Source organism: Schistocerca piceifrons, chromosome 8 (genome assembly GCF_021461385.2).
Source record: "Schistocerca piceifrons isolate TAMUIC-IGC-003096 chromosome 8, iqSchPice1.1, whole genome shotgun sequence".
Lineage (NCBI taxonomy): Eukaryota > Metazoa > Arthropoda > Insecta > Orthoptera > Acrididae > Schistocerca > Schistocerca piceifrons.
This window is the reverse complement of record NC_060145.1, coordinates 62,068,643-62,092,457: the sequence shown is the minus strand read 5'-3', so window position 1 is coordinate 62,092,457 and position 23,815 is coordinate 62,068,643. Positions and strand designations below refer to the sequence as shown.

Sequence of the window (23,815 nt, the reverse complement as noted above, 5' to 3'; positions counted from 1 at the left end):
GATCATGAAAAGGAACCACAGAATACCACCCGCACACAACACTGACGTATGCTACCAGAAATATTTTTCTCCTTGATTCGTGCATAGTTTAATTTTGGCCACATACATCAGCAATGAAATCTTGTTCAACAATAAATACCATCAGCACTGTTCTTAGAAAATGCAGTCTGATTCGATTAATTTTTTCTTTTATAAATAGAGTTCAGTACCACCGGTGCACATTTATTTCTTACACATCGGAATATTGAAAGTTTGCAGTTTCAGGTAACTTAAATTTGCTGCTGTAATAAAAGGTAAGATGGTGGCCAACAAAAGATAGAGCATTTCTTTTTTAATTAAGATTTTCCTTTTCCCAATAAATCATTTAAATTGATGCCACCAATAAAAAATTATTAAGTTGTTTTGAAAATTAGTTAAACACAAACCCATGCTATTTTCAGCTAGAAGTACAGACGAAGTTGCTATATAATCGCAACTAACAATGGCTGCGCTTCTTGCAGCTATGATAAAACAATTAATACAAAATTATAATTAAAAGAGGAAGTGAATTTTCAATAAATAATCAGAAATAGTTTTAACGCATTTGGCTCTATTTGTTTTTACCAACAAATGAACATATAAGTACAATAATTTTACATTAAATGTTTTTCATTTAACAGACCTCAAATCGATTCGCGTCTTGCGTCGGCGATGTACACCAGAAGAAGACGACAAAAGGGTACAAAAGAAAAGAAAAGAATGACATAGATTAACAAAGAATGTGAGACAAATATTGTCTCTGTTTTACATAATTATCATCTTTTCAAGAAATAATTACATAATTGAATGAATATTATCCACACGTTCATATTCCACTCGTAATGATATATATATATCGTGGATGTTATATGGCATTACAGCGCACTTGTGGCATCTAGCATTTTACTAAACCTACTTTGCATCATACAGTGCTGTGCGTAGACAAATTGGTAGATGCCACGCAATATTGTACAGCTTATGACTGTTATTTTCAAAGAATTTTCACAAGTCATAATTCTGATGTCTGATCTGATGTCTACACTACGCTTGTTCGTCCTCTTTTGGAGTACTGCTGCGCAGTGTGAGGTCCTTAACAAATAGGATTAACGAGGTACATCGAGAAGGTTCAAAGAAGGGCAGCACGTTTTGTATTATCTAAAAGTAGGTTAGAGAGTGTCACGGACATGATAAAGGATTTGGGGTGGCCATCACTAAAAAAAGGGCGTTTTTCGTTGCGGCGGGATCATCAACTTCCTACTTCGAATGTGAAAACATTTTGTTGACGTCGACCTACGTAGGGAGAAGCGATCATCTTAATAAAATAAGGGAAATCAGAGCTCGCACGGAAAGGTGTTATTTTCTTCCACGCGATTTTCGAGGGTGGAATAATACAGACTTTGCGTGAAGCTGGTTCGATGAACCCTCTGCCATGGACTTTTCAGAGTAGCCATGTAGATGTAGATATAGATGTGATGTGAAGACGATCATTGACTGATCGTAACTAGTTATCAATTGTGACTAATCACGACTGACTGTCACAATATAAATATTTCAAAAAGAATTATTGAGTTGTGGCATCTTTCGTGACAGTAAGTCAACCATAATTAATGTTTATCTGAGAAAATATTTGATGGTCTACAGGTTGGTAATTTTTATAAAATAAGGCACTTTTTATTATGTAATTTTAATTCATAAGAACAGCAATACATGAACAATAAACCCAAAAACAAAAATCTCACAGCCATCGCCATCCGTTATTTATGTTTTTTGAACAATTAACTCAAATGTTTCAATTCTGGAAATGCAATTACAGTTTATTTATTCCTTTAGAAATATTTTACAAAGCTGCTCAGGTATTAGGTACATTTCGTCATAAATCGTTTCATAACTAATACTTTTACACTATTTTATTAATTTAACATATGTATTTTGCTACGATTACATGATTTTTTTTCATATCAGTTACACATTACATTTCTGCTTATATGTTGACCTTCGACAATAATCCACATATATTAAGTAATTATTCGTTAGGACATAATCGTGTAGAATTTAGTTTTATGCGCACTTCTTATACACCACTATAATGGGTCACTTAAAAACAACAGAGGGATTATTGTTTAAAGAAATATATATTGACGTCGGCAGGATATCCTCATGACATCTGCCAAACGAAATACAGAAGTTACGATAGCTTAAGCGTAATTTATGCTGCACCTTAAGAGTTAAAATGTTGAAAGAATTGTAAAAGAAAAAGAAAAATTCAGAATTTAAGTCCTAAATAGTAAACATTTATGTGAATGAAGACATTGTGATTGTTGTGATCACCCATTTGCGAATTTATCTTTTCTGTATTGATGACTTTTGAATTTCGTGTGGGAGATAATGTTTTTAATGCCCCGTTACAGAAGAGTATAAGAAGTGCTCGTAATTTATACCATGTTCGCTGGCCTGCTGCACTTCGTGTTGCGACTTAAGAGAGTTTACTTTTATTCCCATCAAAATTCAGTATATAAAATCGTGGTGCTATATTTCTTAAAACAATTAATTATACAGCATATGAGATGTTTCCTTCTGGTGTTTCCCTCTAGTGACTTATGTTAGAATCACATGAAGAAATGCGAACTAGAAATCACCATCGGCAGTATCTGGCGTTCTCTACTGTTTTGTTATTGTGTGACATGAGTTTGTGTTTTGTGTCAGCCTTTGTAAATATTCTAAGTTCGACACATTTAAGTCCTGTGTCAGACTTACAATGAATGCCATTTGGAGGACATCGTTCATTCTTCAATTACAGTGCTTTATGATGGATAAAATTCTGTAGATCTTTAAAATTAGTTACATAATATGTGGGCTAATAAGCCGTACTTCGAGGGTAGTGCACCATCTTGTTCTTTAAAACAGAAATACTTCTACCAAGGCACGCATGACATTTGCAAACGAACTGAGTTTCTTTAAGGTCTTAACAATTTTCCCTGTTTTTAAAATGGAAATTTATGTTAGTTGCCAGTAGCTTCTATTTCAGAATGTTTTTAACTTGTAAATGATTTTTGATTTTATTTCTTCTTAATTTTATTTCACTTATTCATTATTGATGTGTAGTAGATTAATAACGTAACACACAGATTATTAAATACTATACTGACGAGATTTAGTCGGTTGCAACACTTTTAAATCTGAGTAGAATATTTGCTCATAGGTACATGAACCATGTTGTGCTCTCGAACTGTTTTTCACATTTGGAAAAAATCCTACTTTTCTGTATTAAATTTGAAACGTCCCCTTAGAAAAATTTATGAATTACTGTGCTGGTAAACCCCTTACGTTATTTGATTTTCAAACAGCTGAGTAGAACTGAACGTACTCAGCCATTTCTCTCTTTACTTATTCTGATCAACGCTAAACTGACACACAATATTTTTAGCGCAACGCAATCTGACTTTCAATAATCCCTACAAAAGAATGGCCCTGACTAACAATAAGCTATACCTTTCATGAATCACTTACCTCACAAAAATCTTTGTTACTCGAATTACTGCAATACAGCGAGCGCCAATACTGCCAGCTAAATAAAAGATTCTAACTACTGAAGGCACTAGCTGCTGATAGGCATAGTTAGCAAATGAAAGATTTTGATAGAGAACAAACAATGTATTTACCTTAATAGTGTTCAAAAGTCATAACATTTATATCAATTCATGACATCCAGTCTTACAAATTTACTGTCTCTGATGGACACACGTCCTGATCATCCCCTCTCAAAACTCCGCCATTTCTCTCCCCACATCCTCCACTGCTGGCGGCTCAGCTCCAACTGCGCAACGGTACGCGCTGTTCACATCCAACTGCCCAACACTACAATAGCGAATGTTCTAACAATGCCAACCAGCCGCAGACTGCACACAGCACAGCCAGTGATTTTCATATAGAGCGCTACGTGGCGTTACCAGCATATAAACCTAAACAGCCTACTTACAATTTTTGTAATTTTAGAAAAACACTGCAGCAGACATAAAGTGAATGGTTTCAAAATGTAATAAGAAAATATACCAGGGCTAATTTTTTTCAACCTATGATCGGTCGTGAAGTGAAAACCAATTAAAAATGTTTTATTTGCAACATTTAGCTACACCTTCACCGCTACGCATCAGATCATTGTCATAGTGTGGTACTAGCTTTCCAAAATCAGCTGGAAGAAAAGTTTGTACAATCTTTTAGAGGTTTCCATTTCACCCAAGATTTATTCTTGCTACAGTGCATATGGATTATTTTGTGTTAGCAGAAGAGCCAACACCGTGTTACGAGTGGAGGCCGAAATGCACGCGTTTTAGCTCACGCAGGCTGGCGTGAAGAGGGAAGAACTATACTGACGTGAGGACTGGAACATGACAAGGAATGAGAATTCAGAAAGCGGACATAATTAGTTTGATACTTTAATCCATTAATGATGAACGTCGCTCTTGACGGTACATGATTCACAATATTATCTGTTCATAGTAACTGAATATGGCGCCTTGCTAGGTCGTAGCAAATGACGTAGCTGAAGGCTATGCTAAACTGTCATCTCTGCAAAGTCGGCTGTACAACTGGGGCGAGTGCTAGGAAGTCTCTCTAGACTAGACCTGCCGTGTGGCGGCGCACGGTCTGCGATCACTGATAGTGGCGACACGCGGGTCCGACGTATACTAACGGACCGCGGCCGATTTAAAGGCTACCACCTGGTAAGTGTGGTGTCTGGCGGTGACACCACAGATTACATGAGATGGCTACAGTTACAGGTCAGTAGCACAAACGGTTCTGAGGTTCCAGGTACCTAACCATGCTGAAATACCCGTATTGGTGCACGATGTAGCCTCCATGAGCGGCAAGGCAGGCACTGACTCCGACTTCCAGCCGATTGTACAGACGATGAATACTGCCCTGGGATATGTTATGCCAGGCCCGCTCAACCTGTTCACACAGTTCTGTACTAGTTGTTGGCTGACGGGTTGCACAAGTCAGTTCTCGTCCCATCATATCCCACACTTACTCAACTGGAGGCAAGTCTAGAGGTCGTGCCGGCGAGGGATATTGCTGCACGTTGAGGTTCATGGGCAGTGTGTGGTCGAGCATTATACGAGGTGCATTCAAGTTCCAAGGCCTCCGATTTTTTTTCTCCGGACTGGAAAGAGATAGAAACATGCGCATTGTTTTAAAATGAGGCCGCGTTCATTGTCAATACGTCCCAGAGATGGCAGCACCGTACGGCAGATGGAATTTTACCGCCAGCAGCGAGAATGAGAACTGTTTTAAATACTTAAAATGGCGACGTTTTTCTTACCTGAACAGCGTGCAATAATTCGTTTTCTGAATTCGCGTGGTGTGAAACCAATTGAAATTCATCGACAGTTGAAGGAGACATGTGGTGATGGAGTTATGGATGTGTCGAAAGTGCGTTCGTGGGTGCGACAGTTTAATGAAGGCAGAACATCATGTGACAACAAACCGAAACCACCTCGGGCTCGCACAAGCCGGTCTGACGACATGATCGAGAAAGTAGAGAGAACTGTTTTGGGGGATCGCCGAATGACTGTTGAACAGATCGCCTCCAGAGTTGGCATTTCTGTGGGTCCTGTGTACACAATCCTGCACGACGACCTGAAAATGCGAAAGGTGTCATCCAGGTGGGTGCCACGAATGCTGACGGACGACCAATGACATTTTTCAATCCAGAAACAAAGCGCCAGTCAGCTCAATGGAAGCACACAGATTCACCGTCACCAAAAAAATTTTGGGTAACCGCCAGTGCTGAAAAAATGATGGTGTCCATGTTCTGGGACAGCGAGGGCATAATCCTTACCCATTGCATTCCAAAGGGCACTACGGCAACAGGTGCATCCTACGAAAATGTTTTGAAGAACAAATTCCTTCCTGCACTGCAACAAAAACGTCCGGGAAGGGCTGCGCGTGTGCTGTTTCACCAAGACAACGCACCCGCACATCGAACTAACGTTACGCAACAGTTTCTTCGTGATAACAACTTTGAAGTGATTCCTCATGCTCCCTACTCACCTGACCTGGCTCCTAGTGACTTTTGGTGTTTCCAATAACGAAAGACACTCTCCGTGGCCGCACATTCACCAGCCGTGCTGCTGTTGCCTCAGCGATTTTCCAGTGGTCAAAACAGATCCTAAAGAAGCCTTCGCCGCTGCCATGGAATCATGGCGTTAGCATTGTGAAACATGTGTACGTCTGCAGGGCGATTACGGCGAGAAGTAACGCCAGTTTCATCGATGTCGGGTGAGTAGTTAATTAGAAAAAAAATCGGAGGCCTTAGAACTTGAATGCACCTCGTACTGTTGGAACAACACACCACCTTCCTGTTGCAAGAACGGAACGAGAACAGGTCTGACAACGTTCTGGACATACTGAGGGCTGGTTAGCGTTCCCTCCAGAAACACCAAAGGTGAAAAAGATTTCTAGCTTATTGGAAGTCAAAACTATAAAGCCTTGGATGGAGCTTGTGTGTCTTGGATGAATGCACTAGGTCTACATCATATGCGAAAACGACCATCACTTGCATCCAGGCTGAATCTCCTGTCTTCGCTGATGACCACGGCTCACCGTTCAATCCCTCGAGTGACCTGCTGGTAGCTCCAGTCGAACCGTGCACGTCAGCGCTGTGACGTGAGTCGAAGACGAGCTAGAGATGTGCATGTAGAGTCGTGGACAAAACGAGCGAGACCCCTCGCCTTTTCGTTATGCTGATCCGCACAGCTTTTAAGTCTGCTACACAGCATAACAGGCAAGGCGACCAAGTGCTACCAATATACTACGCACAGCCGTGAAATTGACGAACTATCCAAATTTTCTCAGACTGTTTCAATCATATGTATGACTATATTAATGCTGATTAGTGTGTTAAACACAATACGTAAATAGAAGTTATAAATGAAAGAAGAAACGCTAATTAGTATGAACTGTTCAAATGGCTCTGAGCACTATGGGACTTAACATCTGTGGTCATCAGTCCCCTAGAACTTAGAACTACTTAAACCTAACTAAGCTAAGGACATCACATACATCCATGCCCGAGGCAGGATTCGAACCTGCGACCGTAGCGGTCACGCGGTTCCAGACTGAAGCGCCTAGAACCGCACGGCCACACCGGCCGGCAGTACGAACTGTACTAATAAAAATAAATGTCAGCTTGTCGAGATAACATAACTGTTTTAGTAAGACAAAGTACCCCAGATCGTTACGAATTAGCAAAACGGGTCTTAAGGGCTGGCTAGGCCGACAGACAAACAGTCAAGAAAGTGAGACTAGTAGGGTTCCATTTTTCCCGATTTAGGTGACGAAATCCTAAAACGAAAATAGCTACGACAGTTGCTGAAGATCAGGGCCACATAAATAACCCCCCCCCCCCTACTCTTTATTGGAAATGTTCTAGTTGCAGTCGATACATCAGCATATTACTCGTAGCTATGCTTTCGATCCAAATCACGTTTACAGGAATGCAAATAAAATACATTTGCCTATACACATGGTAATTCAGATCCCAGTATTAATGCCACCGCGTTTTAGAAGTGCGAGCATTCCCATTGCCAGGTAGCTTAAGAAACACTTCGGCTAATGAACGTCTTCTGGCTGTGGCGAGTCTAATGGAGAAATCGAAACATTGTAGAATACGTTTGGCAGCTATGTAGCTGTTTGTCCTCAGGTGGTGCAGAATTATCCTACTAAATTTACTCGCTAATAACCGTATTTTGTTATTTCGATAAACATCCCGAATGATTGTCACATAAGCGGTCACATAAAGGTACAAAATTCTTGTTTTTGAGTACAGAAAGCTCTGTGCAACGGAAACTGCAGATCATTGTGCCATTTTCACTGCGAAATTGCCAGCTTATTCAAGTCTGGGGTAAAAAAATGGCTCTGGGCACTATGGGACTTAACATCTGAGGTCATCAATCCCCTAGAACTTAGAACCACTTAAACCTAACTAAGCTAAGGACATCACACACATCCATGCCCGAGGCAGGATTCGAACCTGCGACCGTAGCGGTTCCTGGGGTAATAATAGAGGGCAGTTTGCCTGGGTTGTCTGCTAGCGTAGTGAAAGGTGTTTGCTACTGCAAGGGAGGTCTGGTTTGTTTTCGGTTCTAGTCTCGATGGAGGCAGGTAGATTGGCAGTAAGCAATTTTAAGAAATTCACGCGCCCCCAAACGTTTTATTGCTACCTTTATTCTGTACTGGCGTCCTGTGGATGTAAATATGAAGATCTTGTAGAATTTCATACTTCTTACTGATTACTTTTTCCGCTTCTGTCAGTAACTGAATTGACTTACGTGTGGCACTGAATGATTTTTGACTGAATTTCGTTATGAATCTTCATGCAATTACTAAATTTGCACGTTTCATGGTAGGTCAGGAACGTAATCCAGTATGACTGGTCTGAACGTTGACACAGACCGTTTCGCAGCCGAATACGCATAATATTTTGCTAATTCGTAATGATCTGGGGTACTTTGTCTTACTAAAACAGTTATGTTGTCTCGATAAACTGATATTCATTTTTATTAGTGCAGTTCATACTAACTAGCGTTTCTTCTTTCATTTACATGTTATATTTAAGTGTTGTGTTTAACACACTAATCAGCATAGTCATACACATTATTGAAACCAGTCTGACAAAGTTCGTATAGTTTTTCAATTTCACGCCTGTGCGTAGTCCAGGGTTATTACAAATGATTGAAGCGATTTCACAGCTCTACAATAACTTTATTATTTGAGATATTTTCACAATGCTTTGCACACACATACAAAAACTCAAAAAGTTTTTTTAGGCATTCACAAATGTTCGATATGTGCCCCTTTAGTGATTCGGCAGCCATCTAGCCGATAATCAAGTTCCTCCCACACTCGGCGCAGCATGTCCCCATCAGTGAGTTCGAAAGCATCGTTGATGCGAGCTCGCAGTTCTGGCACGTTTCTTGGTAGAGGAGGTTTAAACACTGAATCTTTCACATAACCCCACAGAAAGAAATCGCATGGGGTGAAGTCGGGAGAGCGTGGAGGCCATGACATGAATTGCTTATCATGATCTCCACCACGACCGATCCATCGGTTTTCCATTCTCCTGTTTAAGAAATGCTTCTGGTTTAGCCTTTTCCGTAAGATTTTCCAAACCGTCGGCTGTGGTACGTTTAGCTCCCTGCTTGCTTTATTCGTCGACTTCCGCGGCTACGCGTGAAACTTGCCCGCACGCGTTCAACCGTTTCTTCGCTCACTGCAGGCCGACCCGTTGATTTCCCCTTACAGAGGCATCCAGAAGCTTTAAACTGCGCATACCATCGCCGAATGGAGTTAGCAGTTGGTGGATATTTGTTGAACTTCGTCCTGAAGTGTCGTTGCACTGTTATGACTGACTGATGTGAGTGCATTTCAAGCACGACATACGCTTTCTCGGCTCCTGTAGCCATTTTGTCTCACTGCGCTCTCGAGCGCTCTGGCGGCAGAAACCTGAAGTGCGGCTTCAGCCGAACAAAACTTTATGAGTTTTTCTACGTATCTGTAGTGTGTCGTGACCATATGTCAATGAATGGAGCTACAGTGAATTTATGAAATCGCTTCAATCATTTGTAATAGCCCTGTATGTTGGTAGCACTTGGTCGCCTTGCCTGTTATGCTGTGTAGCAGACATTAAAGCTGTGCGGATCAGAATAACGAAAAGACGAGGGGGTCTCGCTCGTTTTGTCCATGATTGTACATAGTCCCACAACTATTAACCGGTTTGTAACAGCTTGTGTTGACACATCTGGGCTCACAAGCACTCTTGTCTGTGCCGTGGTAGCTGTGCGATCTGCCACTGTTGCTCCTACAAGACGACGAACCTGGCGGGCGTCTGGGCTGCGTGCACGCCCAGAACTTCGAGTGCGAGGGTGCCAATGTTCACGTGACCACTGATAGCACTGTTTCACAATGACGCAGCATGTTCAACATGTGTGACAGTTCTCGAAAAGGATCTTCGCGCCACTGTGGAAGCTACGATTTGACCCCTTTTACACTCGCCTGAATCACACAACAGTGTAAGTGATGACGAGAAAGGACCAACCATCATAATGGAAGAAGTAAAGTCTGCCATAGCTGCAATGAAAAATGGCAAAGCGATAGGTACAGATACAATACCGGGAGAAATACTAAAATGCTTGAACCAAGATGGAATAAGAGAAATATTGAGGTTATGTAATAAAATATACGACAGTGGTGAATGGCCTGAGGACTTTCTGACAACAGTAATGATTCCATTACCGAAAAATCAAGGAACCAAGAAATGCAGCGAGCACAGGACAATCAGCCTCATTTCGCATGCAGCCAAAGTGATGTTAAAAATAATTAATAAAAGACTTGAAAAAGTAATGGAGGAGAATCTTGGCGAGGAGCAGTTCGGCTTTAGACGGAATACGGGCACCAGAGATGCAATAGGGCTCCTACGAATCTTGGGGAAAAGGTTTATTGAAAAAGGAAGAGACCTATATATGTGCTTCATCGATCTAGAAAAGGCATTTGACAATGTGGTTTGGGACAAGCTGGCGACTATAATGAGCGAAAAGAGAGTAGACTGGAAAACCAGAAGACTTATAAACTCATTATATCTTAATCAAAAAGTTTCAGTTAAAGTGAGAGGAGAAAGTACAAACTGGATCAGACTAGGAAAAGGAGTAAGACAAGGATGCTGTCTATCACCTACTCTTTTCAACCTCTACTTGGAAAATATGATTGACCAATGCTCATTAGATGACAAAGGAGTAGAAATTGGACGAAGAAGAGTAGAGTGTTTGAGGTTTGCTGATGACATGGTCCTTTTAGCCACAGGGGAAAAAGAATTACAGGATTTGGCGGACATCATTGCAACTAATGGAAAAAAATATGGAATGAAAATTAACACAAATAAAACAAAAGTATTGGCACTAGGAGGAAATAAGGAAATAAAAATTATGCTGAATGGAGAAACACTAGAACAGGTGCAAAATTTTAAGTATCTTGGAAGCAGGATAGACACTGACTGGAAGTGCACCACAGAAATTAAAACAAGGATAGCAATGGCAAAAGAGGCGTTTTATAAGAGAAGGAGAATTTTCTGCAGCGGTCTGGGCCGAGAACTCAGAAAGAGACTCATAAAATGGCTTGTATGGAGTGTTCTTCAATATGGCGCTGAAACGTGGCCTATGAGGAAAAAAGACAGAGAAAGGCTGGAGGCTTTTGAGATCTGGACATGGCGGAGGATGGAAAGAATAAGTTGGATGGACAGAGTAAAAAATGAAGAGGTACTGAGAAGAGTGGGAGAGGAAAGACAGCTACTAGATGTAATAAAGAGAAGAAAAAGAAATTGGATTGGGCATATATTAAGAAAGAATGACGGACTGATAAAAACAGTTTTAGAAGGTTATGTAGAAGGGAAAAGGAAGTGAGGAAGGAAGAGATTCCAGATACTGGATGACATGACGGACGGTACAACATACAGCAGCTTTAAGAAGGAAGCAATGGATCGCAGAAAATGGAGAGGCAAAGGACCTGCTAATATAGCAGATAACTGATGATGATGACACTCGCTGAGTTGGCTGTAGGAAGCGTAAGTGCGTGTTAATTACATCGTTGTCTCCTTGCTTGACATGTTTGCACAACAGTGAGCGCTCTGGTAACTATGCCACTATGCTATCTGTTGGGGAGGGGGGGGGGCGAATTTTGAAATCATTATCAGTGCACTTACTATCACTGAGGTGGCATTTGCCATCACTGGATCAAAATCGACGTCGTCCTTCCAAGTGTACTAATTTTTTTGCGGCAGTTGTAACCTCCCTCTTTCTAAACGGCCTACCCTGCTTGCGATATAAAATATGACCGTGGATCGCGTGAATACCTAATGGATTTTTTCTAATTCTGGAAGGCTATCGATGAGTAGGAGGAAAGCGTACAACCGACCCTTCTGATGGAAAGTCTACTAAAATTAAACGTAATTAAACCGAACAGGGCTATAATTTGGAAAATGAAATTTATTTTGTTCATACACTCACAAACAACACTGGACAGAAAGGGGTACCACTGATCATGAATCCAAAAGTTACACTAATGAACGAAAAGGAAGTAATTAACGGTCGCCAGCCCACTAGGGCAATTTACACCCAAAATCCTGTACAAGATGATGGGAAAGAAAAACGTGTATTATTAAGCACTGACGTGGCAAGTAAGGTTGCCATTTTTTTTACACTAATTTTAAGTGCGTATGTAATGATAAAGAAAACTGAGAAGTCACTCTTACATTATGTTTGGCATTAAACTTTGAAAAAGGCAATCGAGTAATGATTTGAAAATATGCAATTAAACTGTATGTTAGTACTGAATGTCGTTACGTGAACAATGACTTTCAGTGACCTCAGCATAACGTTATCAAAGAAATAAAAAGCAGCACTTTTTACTTTGCCGTTAGTTATTTTGCAAATTGGATTTCGTATTATTGACTGAACAACTGAGGGTTTTTTTTTCACTGGCTTGAACAGAATTAAACACTAGAATACGAACCAAACCAAACAGCCATGTGCTCCAAGCTATATGTAAAATAAGTAAAACTTCTGCACTCTTAATTTGTGCGTTTCTTTATATTTGGATTTTTTCTAGTGATTGATTCTGAAACTTGAAAAAAGAAATTGCTTTACTTTTAGTCAAATACTGAAACCTCTGTTGTACAACAGTTAATTGAAAGTAGACTGAGGCTAAAATTCTTAAAAGAGAAATTATTCATTAACAAACTGGCTGTAACTATTCAATTTCTTTCTTATGACACTCAGTTAGCATATTAGGAAAAAGAAAGGAACAAGGATCCTGCTTGGTAACAATGTCTGGGGTAAATGAGGACACAATCGCCCTGAGTTTAAACAGTAAAACACAGATAAATACAATGAAACGTCAACAGACTTCTACCTAAGTGTACACGTACAGTGAAGCAATGTCCTTACTTATTAAAAGAAAGCATTTAAATTACAAATACACTCCTGGAAATTGAAATAAGAACACCGTGAATTCATTGTCCCAGGAAGGGGAAACTTTATTGACACATTCCTGGGGTCAGATACATCACATGATCACACTGACAGAACCACAGGCACATAGACACAGGCAACAGAGCATGCACAATGTCGGCACTAGTACAGTGTATATCCACCTTTCGCAGCAATGCAGGCTGCTATTCTCCCATGGAGACGATCGTAGAGATGCTGGATGTAGTCCTGTGGAACGGCTTGCCATGCCATTTCCACCTGGCGCCTCAGTTGGACCAGCGTTCGTGCTGGACGTGCAGGCCGCGTGAGACGACGCTTCATCCAGTCCCAAACATGCTCAATGGGGGACAGATCCGGAGATCTTGCTGGCCAGGGTAGTTGACTTACACCTTCTAGAGCACGTTGGGTGGCACGGGATACATGCGGACGTGCATTGTCCTGTTGGAACAGCAAGTTCCCTTGCCGGTCTAGGAATGGTAGAACGATGGGTTCGATGACGGTTTGGATGTACCGTGCACTATTCAGTGTCCCCTCGACGATCACCAGTGGTGTACGGCCAGTGTAGGAGATCGCTCCCCACACCATGATGCCGGGTGTTGGCCCTGTGTGCCTCGGTCGTATGCAGTCCTGATTGTGGCGCTCACCTGCACGGCGCCAAACACGCATACGACCATCATTGGTACCAAGGCAGAAGCGACTCTCATCGCTGAAGACGACACGTCTCCATTCGTCTCTCCATTCACGCCTGTCGCGACACCACTGGAGGCGGGCTGCACGATGTTGGGGCGTGAGCGGAAGACGGCCTAACGGTGTGCGGGACCGTAGCCCAGCTTCATGGAGACGGTTGCGAATGGTCCTCGCCGATACCCCAGAAGCAACAGTGTCCTAATTTGCTGGGAAGTGGCGGTGCGGTCCCCTACGGCACTGCGTAGGATCCTACGGTCTTGGCATGCATCCGTGCGTCGCTGCGGTCCGGTCCCAGGTCGACGGGCACGTGCACCTTCCGCCGACCACTGGCGACAACATCGATGTACTGTGGAGACCTCACGCCCCACGTGTTGAGCAATTCGGCGGTACGTCCACCCGGCCTCCCGCATGCCCACTATACGCCCTCGCTCAAAGTCCGTCAACTGCACATACGGTTCACGTCCACGCTGTCGCGGCATGCTACCAGTGTTAAAGACTGCGATGGAGCTCCGTATGCCACGGCAAACTGGCTGACACTGACGGCGGCGGTGCACAAATGCTGCGCAGCTAGCGCCATTCGACGGCCAACACCGCGGTTCCTGGTGTGTCCGCTGTGCCGTGCGTGTGATCATTGCTTGTACAGCCCTCTCGCAGTGTCCGGAGCAAGTATGGTGGGTCTGACACACCGGTGTCAATGTGTTCTTTTTTCCATTTCCAGGAGTGTATTTACATAAATTCAGAAAAAAGATACATATCAGTAGCAGGTGCATTTTCGGTGTTACACAGAGTATGTTAAACATGTACAAGGGTCACTCCAAAAGAAATGCACACTATTTTTTTAAAAAATCCATCTTTTATTCTACATGTTTCAAAGTTTTACAGTGTGTGGATACATCCTTTAGGAACAATATTTTCATTTCTCCGCATAATTTCCATGCCTCTCAACTGCCTTACACCGTCTTGGAACCAAACACGGTAAAATTTTGGACAAACCTGTTGGAGCCACTGTTTGGCAGCATATGCACAATGGAGTCATCACCTTCAAACCTTGTTCCACGAAGAGAGTCTTTCAGTTTCCCAAAGAGATGATAGTCACACGGAGCCAGGTCAGGACTGTAAGGCGGCTGTTTCAGTGTTGTCCATCCGAGTTTTGTGATCACTTCCATGGTTTTTTGAGTGACATGTGGCCGTGCATTGTCGTGTAACAGCAAAAAATCCTGCTTTTGCCGATGTGGTCGAACACGACTCAGTCAGTGTTGTCACATATGCATCAGAATTTATGATGATTCCACTTGGCATGATGTCCACAAGCAAGAGTCCTTCGGAATCGAAAAACACAGTAGCCATAACTTTTCCAACAGAAGGTGCGGTTCTGAATTCTTTTTTCTTGGTTAATTTGCATTATGCCACTCCATTGATTGCCTCTTAGTCTCTGGTGAAAAATGATGGAGCCATGTTTCATCACCTGTCACAGTTCTTCCAATAAATTCATCTCCACCATTCACGTACTGTTCTAAAAGTTCGTTGCATACCATTTGTCTTGTTTCTTTGTGAGCCACTGACAGCATCCTAGGAACCCACCTGGCACAAACCTTTTTTAACGCCAACACTTTCAGTATTCTGCAAACACTTCGTACTCCTATCCCAACGTAGCGTGACAATTCGTTCACTGTGATGCGTCTGTCAGCAGTCACCAATTCGTTAACTCTCTGCACATTGTCTGCAGCTTGTGCAGTACGAGGCCTGCCACTGCGAGGAGAATCCTCAATATTGCCGTGCCTGCTTTCGTCACGTAACCTGCTTGCCCACCGACTAACTGTACTGCGATCTACAGCAGCATCTCCATACACCTTTTTCAAACCTCTTGCGGATGTTTCCCACTGTCTCGTTTTCACAGCAGAGGAGTTCTATGACTGCACGTTGCTTCTGACGAACGTCAAGTGTGGCACCCATCTTGAAGACAAGCTGTGACGGTGCCACTCAAGGGGGGGGGGGGGGGGGGGGGCAGGTTGAACTAAGTTTGAAAACAAGCGGGAAGGATGTATCAACACACTGTAAAACTTTCACACATGCAGAATGAAAACTCTATTTTTACAAAAATAGTGTGCATTTCTTTTGGAGTGACCCTCGTACTATTCAGCTCGCAGAACAGCTGCTGTTGTCGTCGATGTCTCAGTCTTTCTCAGAGAGATTTTTCTGTGGTACTGTTGTTGTTGTTGTTGTGGTCTTCAGTCCTGGGACTGGTTTGATGCAGCTCTCCATGCTACTCTATCCTGTGCAAGCTTCTTCATCTCCCAGTACCTACTGCAACCTACATCATTCTGAATCTGTTTAGTGTATTCATTTCTTGGTCTCCCTCTACGATTTTTACCCTCCACGCTTCCCTCCAATACTAAATTGGGGATCCCTTGATGCCTCAGAACATGTCCTACCAACCGATCCCTTCTGCTAGTCATGTTGTGCCACAAACGTCTCTTCTCCCCAATCCTATAATACCTCCTCATTAGTTACGTGATCTACCCATATAATCTTCAGCATTCTTCTGTAGCACCACATTTCGAAAGCTTCTATTCTCTTCTTGTCCAAACTATTTATCGTCCACGTTTCACTTCCACACATGGCTACGCTCCATAGAATTACTTTCAGAAACGATTTCCTGACACTTAAATCTATACTCGATGTTAACAAATTTCTCTTCCTCAGAAACGGTTTCCTTGTCATTGCCAGTCTACATTTTATATCCTCTCTATTTCGACCATCATCAGTTATTTTGCTCCCCAAATAGCAAAACTCCTTTACTACTTCAAGTGTCTCATTTCCTAATCTAATTCCCTCAGCATCACCCGACTTGATTCGACTACATTCCATTATCCTCGTTTTGCTTTTGTTGATGTTTATCTTATACCCTCCTTTCAAGACACTATCCATTCCGTTCAACTGCTCTTCCAAGTCCTTTGCTGTCTCTGACAGAATTACAATGTCATCGGCGAACCTCAAAGTTTTTATTTCTTCTCCGTGCATTTTAATACCTACTCCGAACTTTTCTTTTGTTTCCTTTACTGCCTGCTCAATATACAGATTGAATAGCGTCGGGGAGAGGCTACAACCCTGTCTCACTCCCTTCCCAGCCATTGCTTCCCCTTCATGCTCTTCGACTCTTATAACTACCATCTGGTTTCTGTACAAATTGTAAATAGCCTTTCGCTCCCTGTATTTTACCCCTGCCATCTTCAGAATTTGAAAGAGAGTATTCCAGTCAACATCGTCAAAAGCTTTCTCTAAGTCTACAAATGCTTCAAACGTAGGTTTGCCTTTCCTTAATCTAGCTTCTAAAATAAGTTGTAGGGTCAGTATTGCTTCACGTGTTCCAATATTTCTACGGAATCCAAACTGATCTTCCCCGAGGTCGGCTTCTGCCAGTTTTTCCATTCGTCTATAAAGAATTCGCGTTAGTATTTTGCACCCGTGACTTATTAAACTGATTGTTCGGTGATTTTCACATCTGTCAACACCTGCTTTGTTTGGGATTGGAATTATTGTATTATTCTTGGAGTCTGAGGTTATTTCGTCTGTCTCATACATCTTGCTCACCAGATGGTAGAGTTTTGCCAGGACTGGCTCCCCCAAGGCCGTCAGTAGTTGTAACGGAGTGTTGTCTGGCAGCCGGTATTTTGTGCCCGCTCTAGCCGGGCTGCCCCCACTGGCTGCGCCCTAGTCAAATGCGCCCCCTCCGCTGTGTGTTGCAGCCGGCGAGGTGACTGTGGAGTACTACCGCGGCCTGCCGCAGGTGACGGTGCCGCTACCGTCGCGGCGCGAGCGTTGCCGCTTCACGCTGCGGCCCGTCTCCAACACGGTGGGCGACTTCCTGGCCATGCTGCGACACGAGGACCACGGCATCGACCGCGTCGCCGTCTCCAGCCTCGGTCAGTACCCAGCCTGCTGCGTCTGTACGCCTCTTTTGTAGCGTCACCACAGTGCTCTAGCGTGTGCTAAACAAATCCGTGACAAAAAGATCCGCTCTTTGTTATATCCTCTCTCCCTCCCTCCCTCTCCCTCTCCCCCGCCCCCCTCCCTCTGCCCCTTTTCCATCTAAATACCAACCACCCTTCCTCTACTTTGCATTCACTGTTCACGTCCCTGCACTCATCACTGTCCTGCCGCCTGTCTCCCATCTCCACTTAAGTTATTAACTCTCACGACACTTGACAGATTTTATGAAACGTCCCCTTAAAAAAATTAATGAATTACTGTGCTGATAAACCCCTTACGTTATTTGATTTTCAAACAGCAGAGCAAAACTGAACGTACTCAGACATTTCTCTCTTTACTTATTCTGATCAACACTAAACTGACACACAATATTTTTAGCGCAACGCAATCTGACTTTCAATAATCCCTACAAAAGAATGGCCCTGACTAACATTAACCTATACCTTTCACAAATCACTTACCCCACAAAAATCTTCGTTACTCGAACTACTGCAATACAGCGAGCGCCACTACTGCCAGCTAAATAAAAGATTCAAACTACTGAAGGCACTAACTGCTGATAGGCATAGTTAGCAAATGAAAGATTTCGATAGAGAACAAACAATGTATTTACCTTAATAGTGTTCAAAAGTCATAATATATATAGCGGTTCATGACCAACAGTGGTACAAATTTACTGTCTCTGATGGACACACGTCCAGATCATCCGCTCTCAAAACTCCGCCATTTCACTCCCCACATCCATCACTGCGGGCGGCTCACCTCCAACTGCGCAACGCTACGCGCTGTTAACAGCCAACTGCCCAACACTACAATAGCAAACAACAATGCAAATCAGCCACAGACTGCATACAGCACAGCCAGTGATTTTCATACAGAGCGCTACGTCGCGTTACCAATTAAAAAACCTAAACAGCCTACTTACAATTTAAATATATTAGGTCTACAACTTTGCTTCCGTCGTTTTGAAATAGGCGGCAGTAGCGCCAAGTGGTGTTCAGGTGGTTGGTCATAGGTGTAATACAATAAGCTTAGCCATCTGTAAACATAATGTCATAAAAATATTAGTCGATTTGTGATTGCATCATAAGGGTATTCTCGATTAAGTACGTCAACTTACGTACCGATTTCTCGCCATTTGCGGGAAGTTTTAATTTTCTGCTTTAACATGAAGAAATCTGCGGGTGAGGCTCTTAAAATGCGGGTAAGACCAATGGTAATGGAACTATTAGTGCAAGTACATGCATAGAAAGTTTTCAACGCCTAAGAACGGTGATTTCGATGTCGAAGACTGGCATGGCGGTGGAAGACAGAACGCTTTCGTAGCTACTGAAACAGACGATACAGTCATAGGACATCACTATCGAAAGCAGGTGATGCGTTCGAGCCCAGCACTGAAACACAAACGCCCACTATACAGCGATAGACACGTAAAGGCAATTTTGCAGCAGGTCAGTGCTCGACCCCAAGTCGCAAAACCCGTCAAAATATACATGGAACGTTGAAATGAGAAGTCCTATCCCTGCCGCCGTATTCTCCATATGTTGCTCTCTCTGACTACCCCCTTCCTCGGCCAGTGGCATACAGTCTGGCTTGAGCAGCACTTCCGATCATATGAACAAGTGCAAAATGGAATCGATTCATGGATCCCCACAAAAGACGCCCATTTCTTCGGCCACGGGATTCGTGTGCTATCCAAAAGATGGAGGAATGCAGTGGCCAGTGATTGGCAGTACTATGAATCATAATTTTGTTGTAAGTTTTTCACAACAAAGCCCCGGACTTCGAGAGAAAACGGCGGAAGCAAAGTTGTAGACCTAGTAGATTACACAGTGTCCCGTTTATTTTGTATTTACTGACCTGTCAGATACATTTGACTGTGTAAATCACGAAATACTTTTATAAGAGGTGATCAATAAGTTTCCGTTTGAAACTTCCTGGCAGATTAAAACTGTGTGCCGGACTGAGAATCGAACTTGGGACCTTTGCCTTTCGCAGGCAACTGCTCTACCATCTGAGCTACCCAAGCACGACTCACGACCCGTCCTCACAGCTTCAGTTCTGCCAGTACCCCGTCTCCTACCTTCCAAACTTCACAGAAACTCTTCTGCGAAAGTTGAAGATGGTAGAGCACTTGCCTGCGAAAGGCAAAGGTCACGGGTTCGCGTCTCGGTCCGGCACACAGTTTTAATCTGCCAGGAAGTTTCATATCAGCGCACACTCCGCTGCAGAATGAAAATCTCATTCTGGAAACATACCCCAGGTTGTGGCTAAGCCATGTCTCCGCAATATTCTTCCTTTCAGGAGTGCTAGTTCTGCATGTTTTGCAGAAGAGCTGCTGTGAACCAGATGGGGTGTCGCAGAGGCAGAGCCCAACCAGAACATGGGATCCGAGCGGGCCGTTGTGGCCGAGCGGTTCTAGGCTCTTCAGTCCGGAACCGCGTTGCTGCTACGGTCGCAAGTTCGAATCATGCTTCGGGCATGGATGTATGTGGTGTCCTTAGGTTGTTGGTTTAAGTAGTTCTAAGTCCAGGGGACTGATGATCTCAGATGTTAAGTCCCACAGTGCTTAGAGCCATTTGAGCATGGGGTCCGCTTTCGCTCCAGTGGCATTACTCGCCCTGTGTTGTTGCTGTTGATGTTGATGCTGCTGGTGCTGGTGCAACTACCACCAATCTTCAGTATAGCTAATTTTTCGGCGTAGATGAACAGATGAGTCAGCATATTTTCTGTATCTGCGCAGATGACGTCCGGATAGCCTCGTCCAACACCATAGAAGTGCTGATGGAAAACGACTTCAAACTCATCGTCAACGACAGCGTCTACGTGGTGAACACGCCCCGGCAGGAGAGACTAACCAAAGTAAGTACAGCATGTCTCTGCACACACTTCTGCACGACCTCTGGGAGTGGTGAGTCACTCTCCAACGATAACTCCGTGTTTCTTTATCCCAAGTTGCACAAAGTGTTGATCAAAAGATTCTGAGAGCTTGGTTTTGCTAAGCGTTTTGACGTAAGCAAGGCGTGGTTTTGAGTGTAAACTGAGTAATTGATGCTACGTAGTGTTACCGCCTCTGTGACTCCGGTAGCTTTAGTTCAGTGTTAAAAATAGCGGAGCCGCCTGCTCGTTGCTTGTGTATTGGCAGACGGCTACAGACGTACAAACAAGAGTTGCTCACGTAACGCAGCAACTCTGTCCCGTATCGCCCGGCAGCTGTAAAGTCTTTTTTATTTTATCTATTTATTTATTGATTTATTTTTTTTTAGTAAGCCGTTCCGTTGTATTGTTTCGTCTTTTGGTTTACTGTGATTTCCAGAGAATTCCACAACATGTCTCGTTAATCAAGTTGTTCCTTTCTTTTAATACGCCCATTTAACTTCAACCTGCGTTTTTTTCATATTCAAACACATGTTGGGACGTCCGGTTTGGCCGAGCGGTTCTAGGCGCTTCAGTCTGGAACCGCGCGACCGCTACGGTCGCAGGTTCGAATTTGCCTCGGGCATGGATGTGTGTGATGTCCTTAGGTTAGTTAGGTTTAAGTAGTTCTAAGTCTAGGGGACTGATTACCTCAAATGTTAAGTCTCATAGTGCTCAGAGCCATTTGAGCCAATACATGTTGGTGTACTTTTTAATGTCTTCATTTGCTCTTGATCTCTTCGTCCCTTCTTCAGTTAACAGGGACATTCAGTAATTAAAGAGACAAATTGATATAGAAAAAAACTGTGGATTGGTACAAAATGAAACTTTTACTACTTCTCACCCCGGCCAATATTAATATAGTTGTCTCAACAATGAATTTTTATGCATGATGCGAAGAAGTATTTGTCTTGTTGTTCGAACCACTTTTCCCACAAATTCTGTGGCCTCCTCGTTGTTGCTGAACATTTTTCCTCCTTGAGTGGACCAAAGAAATGAAAATCCGAGGAAGTGAAATCTGAGCTGTAGGGAGGATGAAGCAGCACCTTCCAACACATTTTTCCAGTGGTTTCCGGGGTTCAGCTGGGCAGTGTGAGGGCGAGTATTGTCGTTTAGTAAATATCAACCCTTTTTTTATCCGCGACGATTTTCTCTCATTGCTAGTTTTATTTTGTTCATCTGCATGTCTGGGTAGTAGAGACTGTTTCTTGTATGCCGATCTTCCAAATAATTAAAAAGACGGTCAACATGCCTTTTGCCGCTGATGGTTGTATTATGAATTCCTTTGCTTCCTTTCCATGCTTTGTCTATTGGACTCAAAACGATGAACCCAAGTTCCATCACACGTTAAAATCTTGTATGGAAAAGGGTCACCTTACATTTCACAGCGTTCTTTCAAGTCTGTAGACACTCCGGGTCTTATTTCCATCGAGCGAGGTGGCGCAGTGGTTAGCACACTGGACTCGCATTCGGGAGGACGACGGTTCAATCCCGTCTCCGGCCATCCTGATTTAGGTTTTCCGTGATTTCCCTAAATCGCTTCAGGCAAATGCCGGGATGGTTCCGTTGAAAGGGCACGGCCGATTTCCTTCCCCATCCTTCCCTCACCCGAGCTTGCGCTCCGTCTCTAATGACCTCGTTGTCGACGGGACGTTAAACAATAATCTTCTCCTCCTCCTCTTATTTCCTTGTGTTTTGCGGCAACTTTTTAAGTACCCACCTTCCACTTGTTTTGCTGTACTTGAGCTTTTCACTGATAACGTTGTAAACTGTGCCAACACTTACTGCAACTGTTTTTGCTGTATATTCAGCTGTAACACGTCGGTCCTTAAGAGGTTAATGTCGTCAATGCGGGTTTCATGCGAAGGAGCTGGCACTTCAGGTAGTTCGCTCTTTGGTTTCCATATTTTAGGAGGTAGTATGGACCAAAACAAGAAAAAAGTGTCTAGCAAATATGGCTCTGAGATGAATACCGTAAGCAGTATGAGCACTTACCTAGTAAAAAAGATGCGTGCCACAGTAACGAAGATGGACAAGTGCTCATAGCTCGTAACTTATGCACTTTGCAGCCCATGTTTACTGGACAGTTTTTTTCTTGTTTTGGTCCGTACTACCGCCCCTGGAAATATAGTAGGTAAAGAGCCTGCAGAAGAAGAGATGTGTTTCAGAGGATCGAAGCAGAACAAGTGCTGATAGGTCTTCAGGTATGCGTTCTTCAGCCCATGTTTGTTGGGCTCTCTTGCTTAGAATGATCGTTCTTGTCATATTCCTGAATATTCACCATCCCTCGTGGGACACCTACAATTATTACGGTCATTTGGGACTTCTCATCGCAAAAACAACATAGTATTTACGTATGTTATTAGCAGAATTCATAAACGTGCTTACGTCTGTAACAAATAGGAGGTAATTACATTAAAATTGCAAAATACATTGGGCCAGCCTGAAGAAAGAGGGTCCTTCTACCGTCTAGATACATCTCAGTTGACATTTGCGTTTTAGTTTTCTTGGTTCCGTATGTCAGTTGGTAAAACGTGAACCATTATAGGATCACCTTATTGCCCGTATGTCTCTCGTCTGTCTGTCCGACTGTTAGAACCCTTCTTCACAGGAACGCGTAGAGGTATCAGTCTGAAAGTTATGTCACATATTATCGTCTGCGGCCCCTTGGCAATGTTAAAAATGTGAAGCTACTAAGTCAATGCAGCCAAAAAATACGGCCATTTGCGTTACAGAAAATGTAATACTCGCAGACTCACCCTTCAGGACCAACAGGGTTCTTCCCGTTGATCTAGAATCATGAAATGTGGCATGGAGTAAGGTTTCATTGTACAAGCAAAAGGAAAAAAATTCGAAAATTGTCAATTTGTAATTATACCACAGGGAAAAAGTTTTTGTTATCAGTCTGTCTGTCTGTTCGTCCGTCTGTTAAACCCTTTTTTTCTCAAAAACAGGTCGACGTATCAAGTTGAAATGTCTATAGTCTACAGTCCTTTGCTGGTGTAAAAATTGTTAAGCTTCTTAAGTCAGTGCAGTCGAGAGATGCTGCCATTCATGTCACGTCTTTTGATACTCGCTAACTCGCTCATTAAAATCTATAGGTTACTTCCCCTTGATGTAGAATCATTAAATGTGGGGAGAAAATAGATTTCACAGTAAAAGTAAAG

At 43.0% G+C, this 23,815-nt stretch overlaps 1 protein-coding gene across 1 annotated transcript in view; it reads left to right on the top strand.

Annotated features, from left to right (window-relative positions):
* The window catches only part of LOC124712077 (calcium uniporter protein, mitochondrial), a 631,632-nt gene that overhangs the window by 544,748 nt on the left and 63,069 nt on the right, over positions 1-23,815 (top strand). The window contains exons 2-3 of the mRNA XM_047242372.1: positions 17,489-17,665; positions 20,476-20,594. Of these exons, the coding sequence (XP_047098328.1) occupies positions 17,489-17,665; positions 20,476-20,594 (296 nt within the window). The remainder of the gene's footprint in view (positions 1-17,488; positions 17,666-20,475; positions 20,595-23,815) is intronic.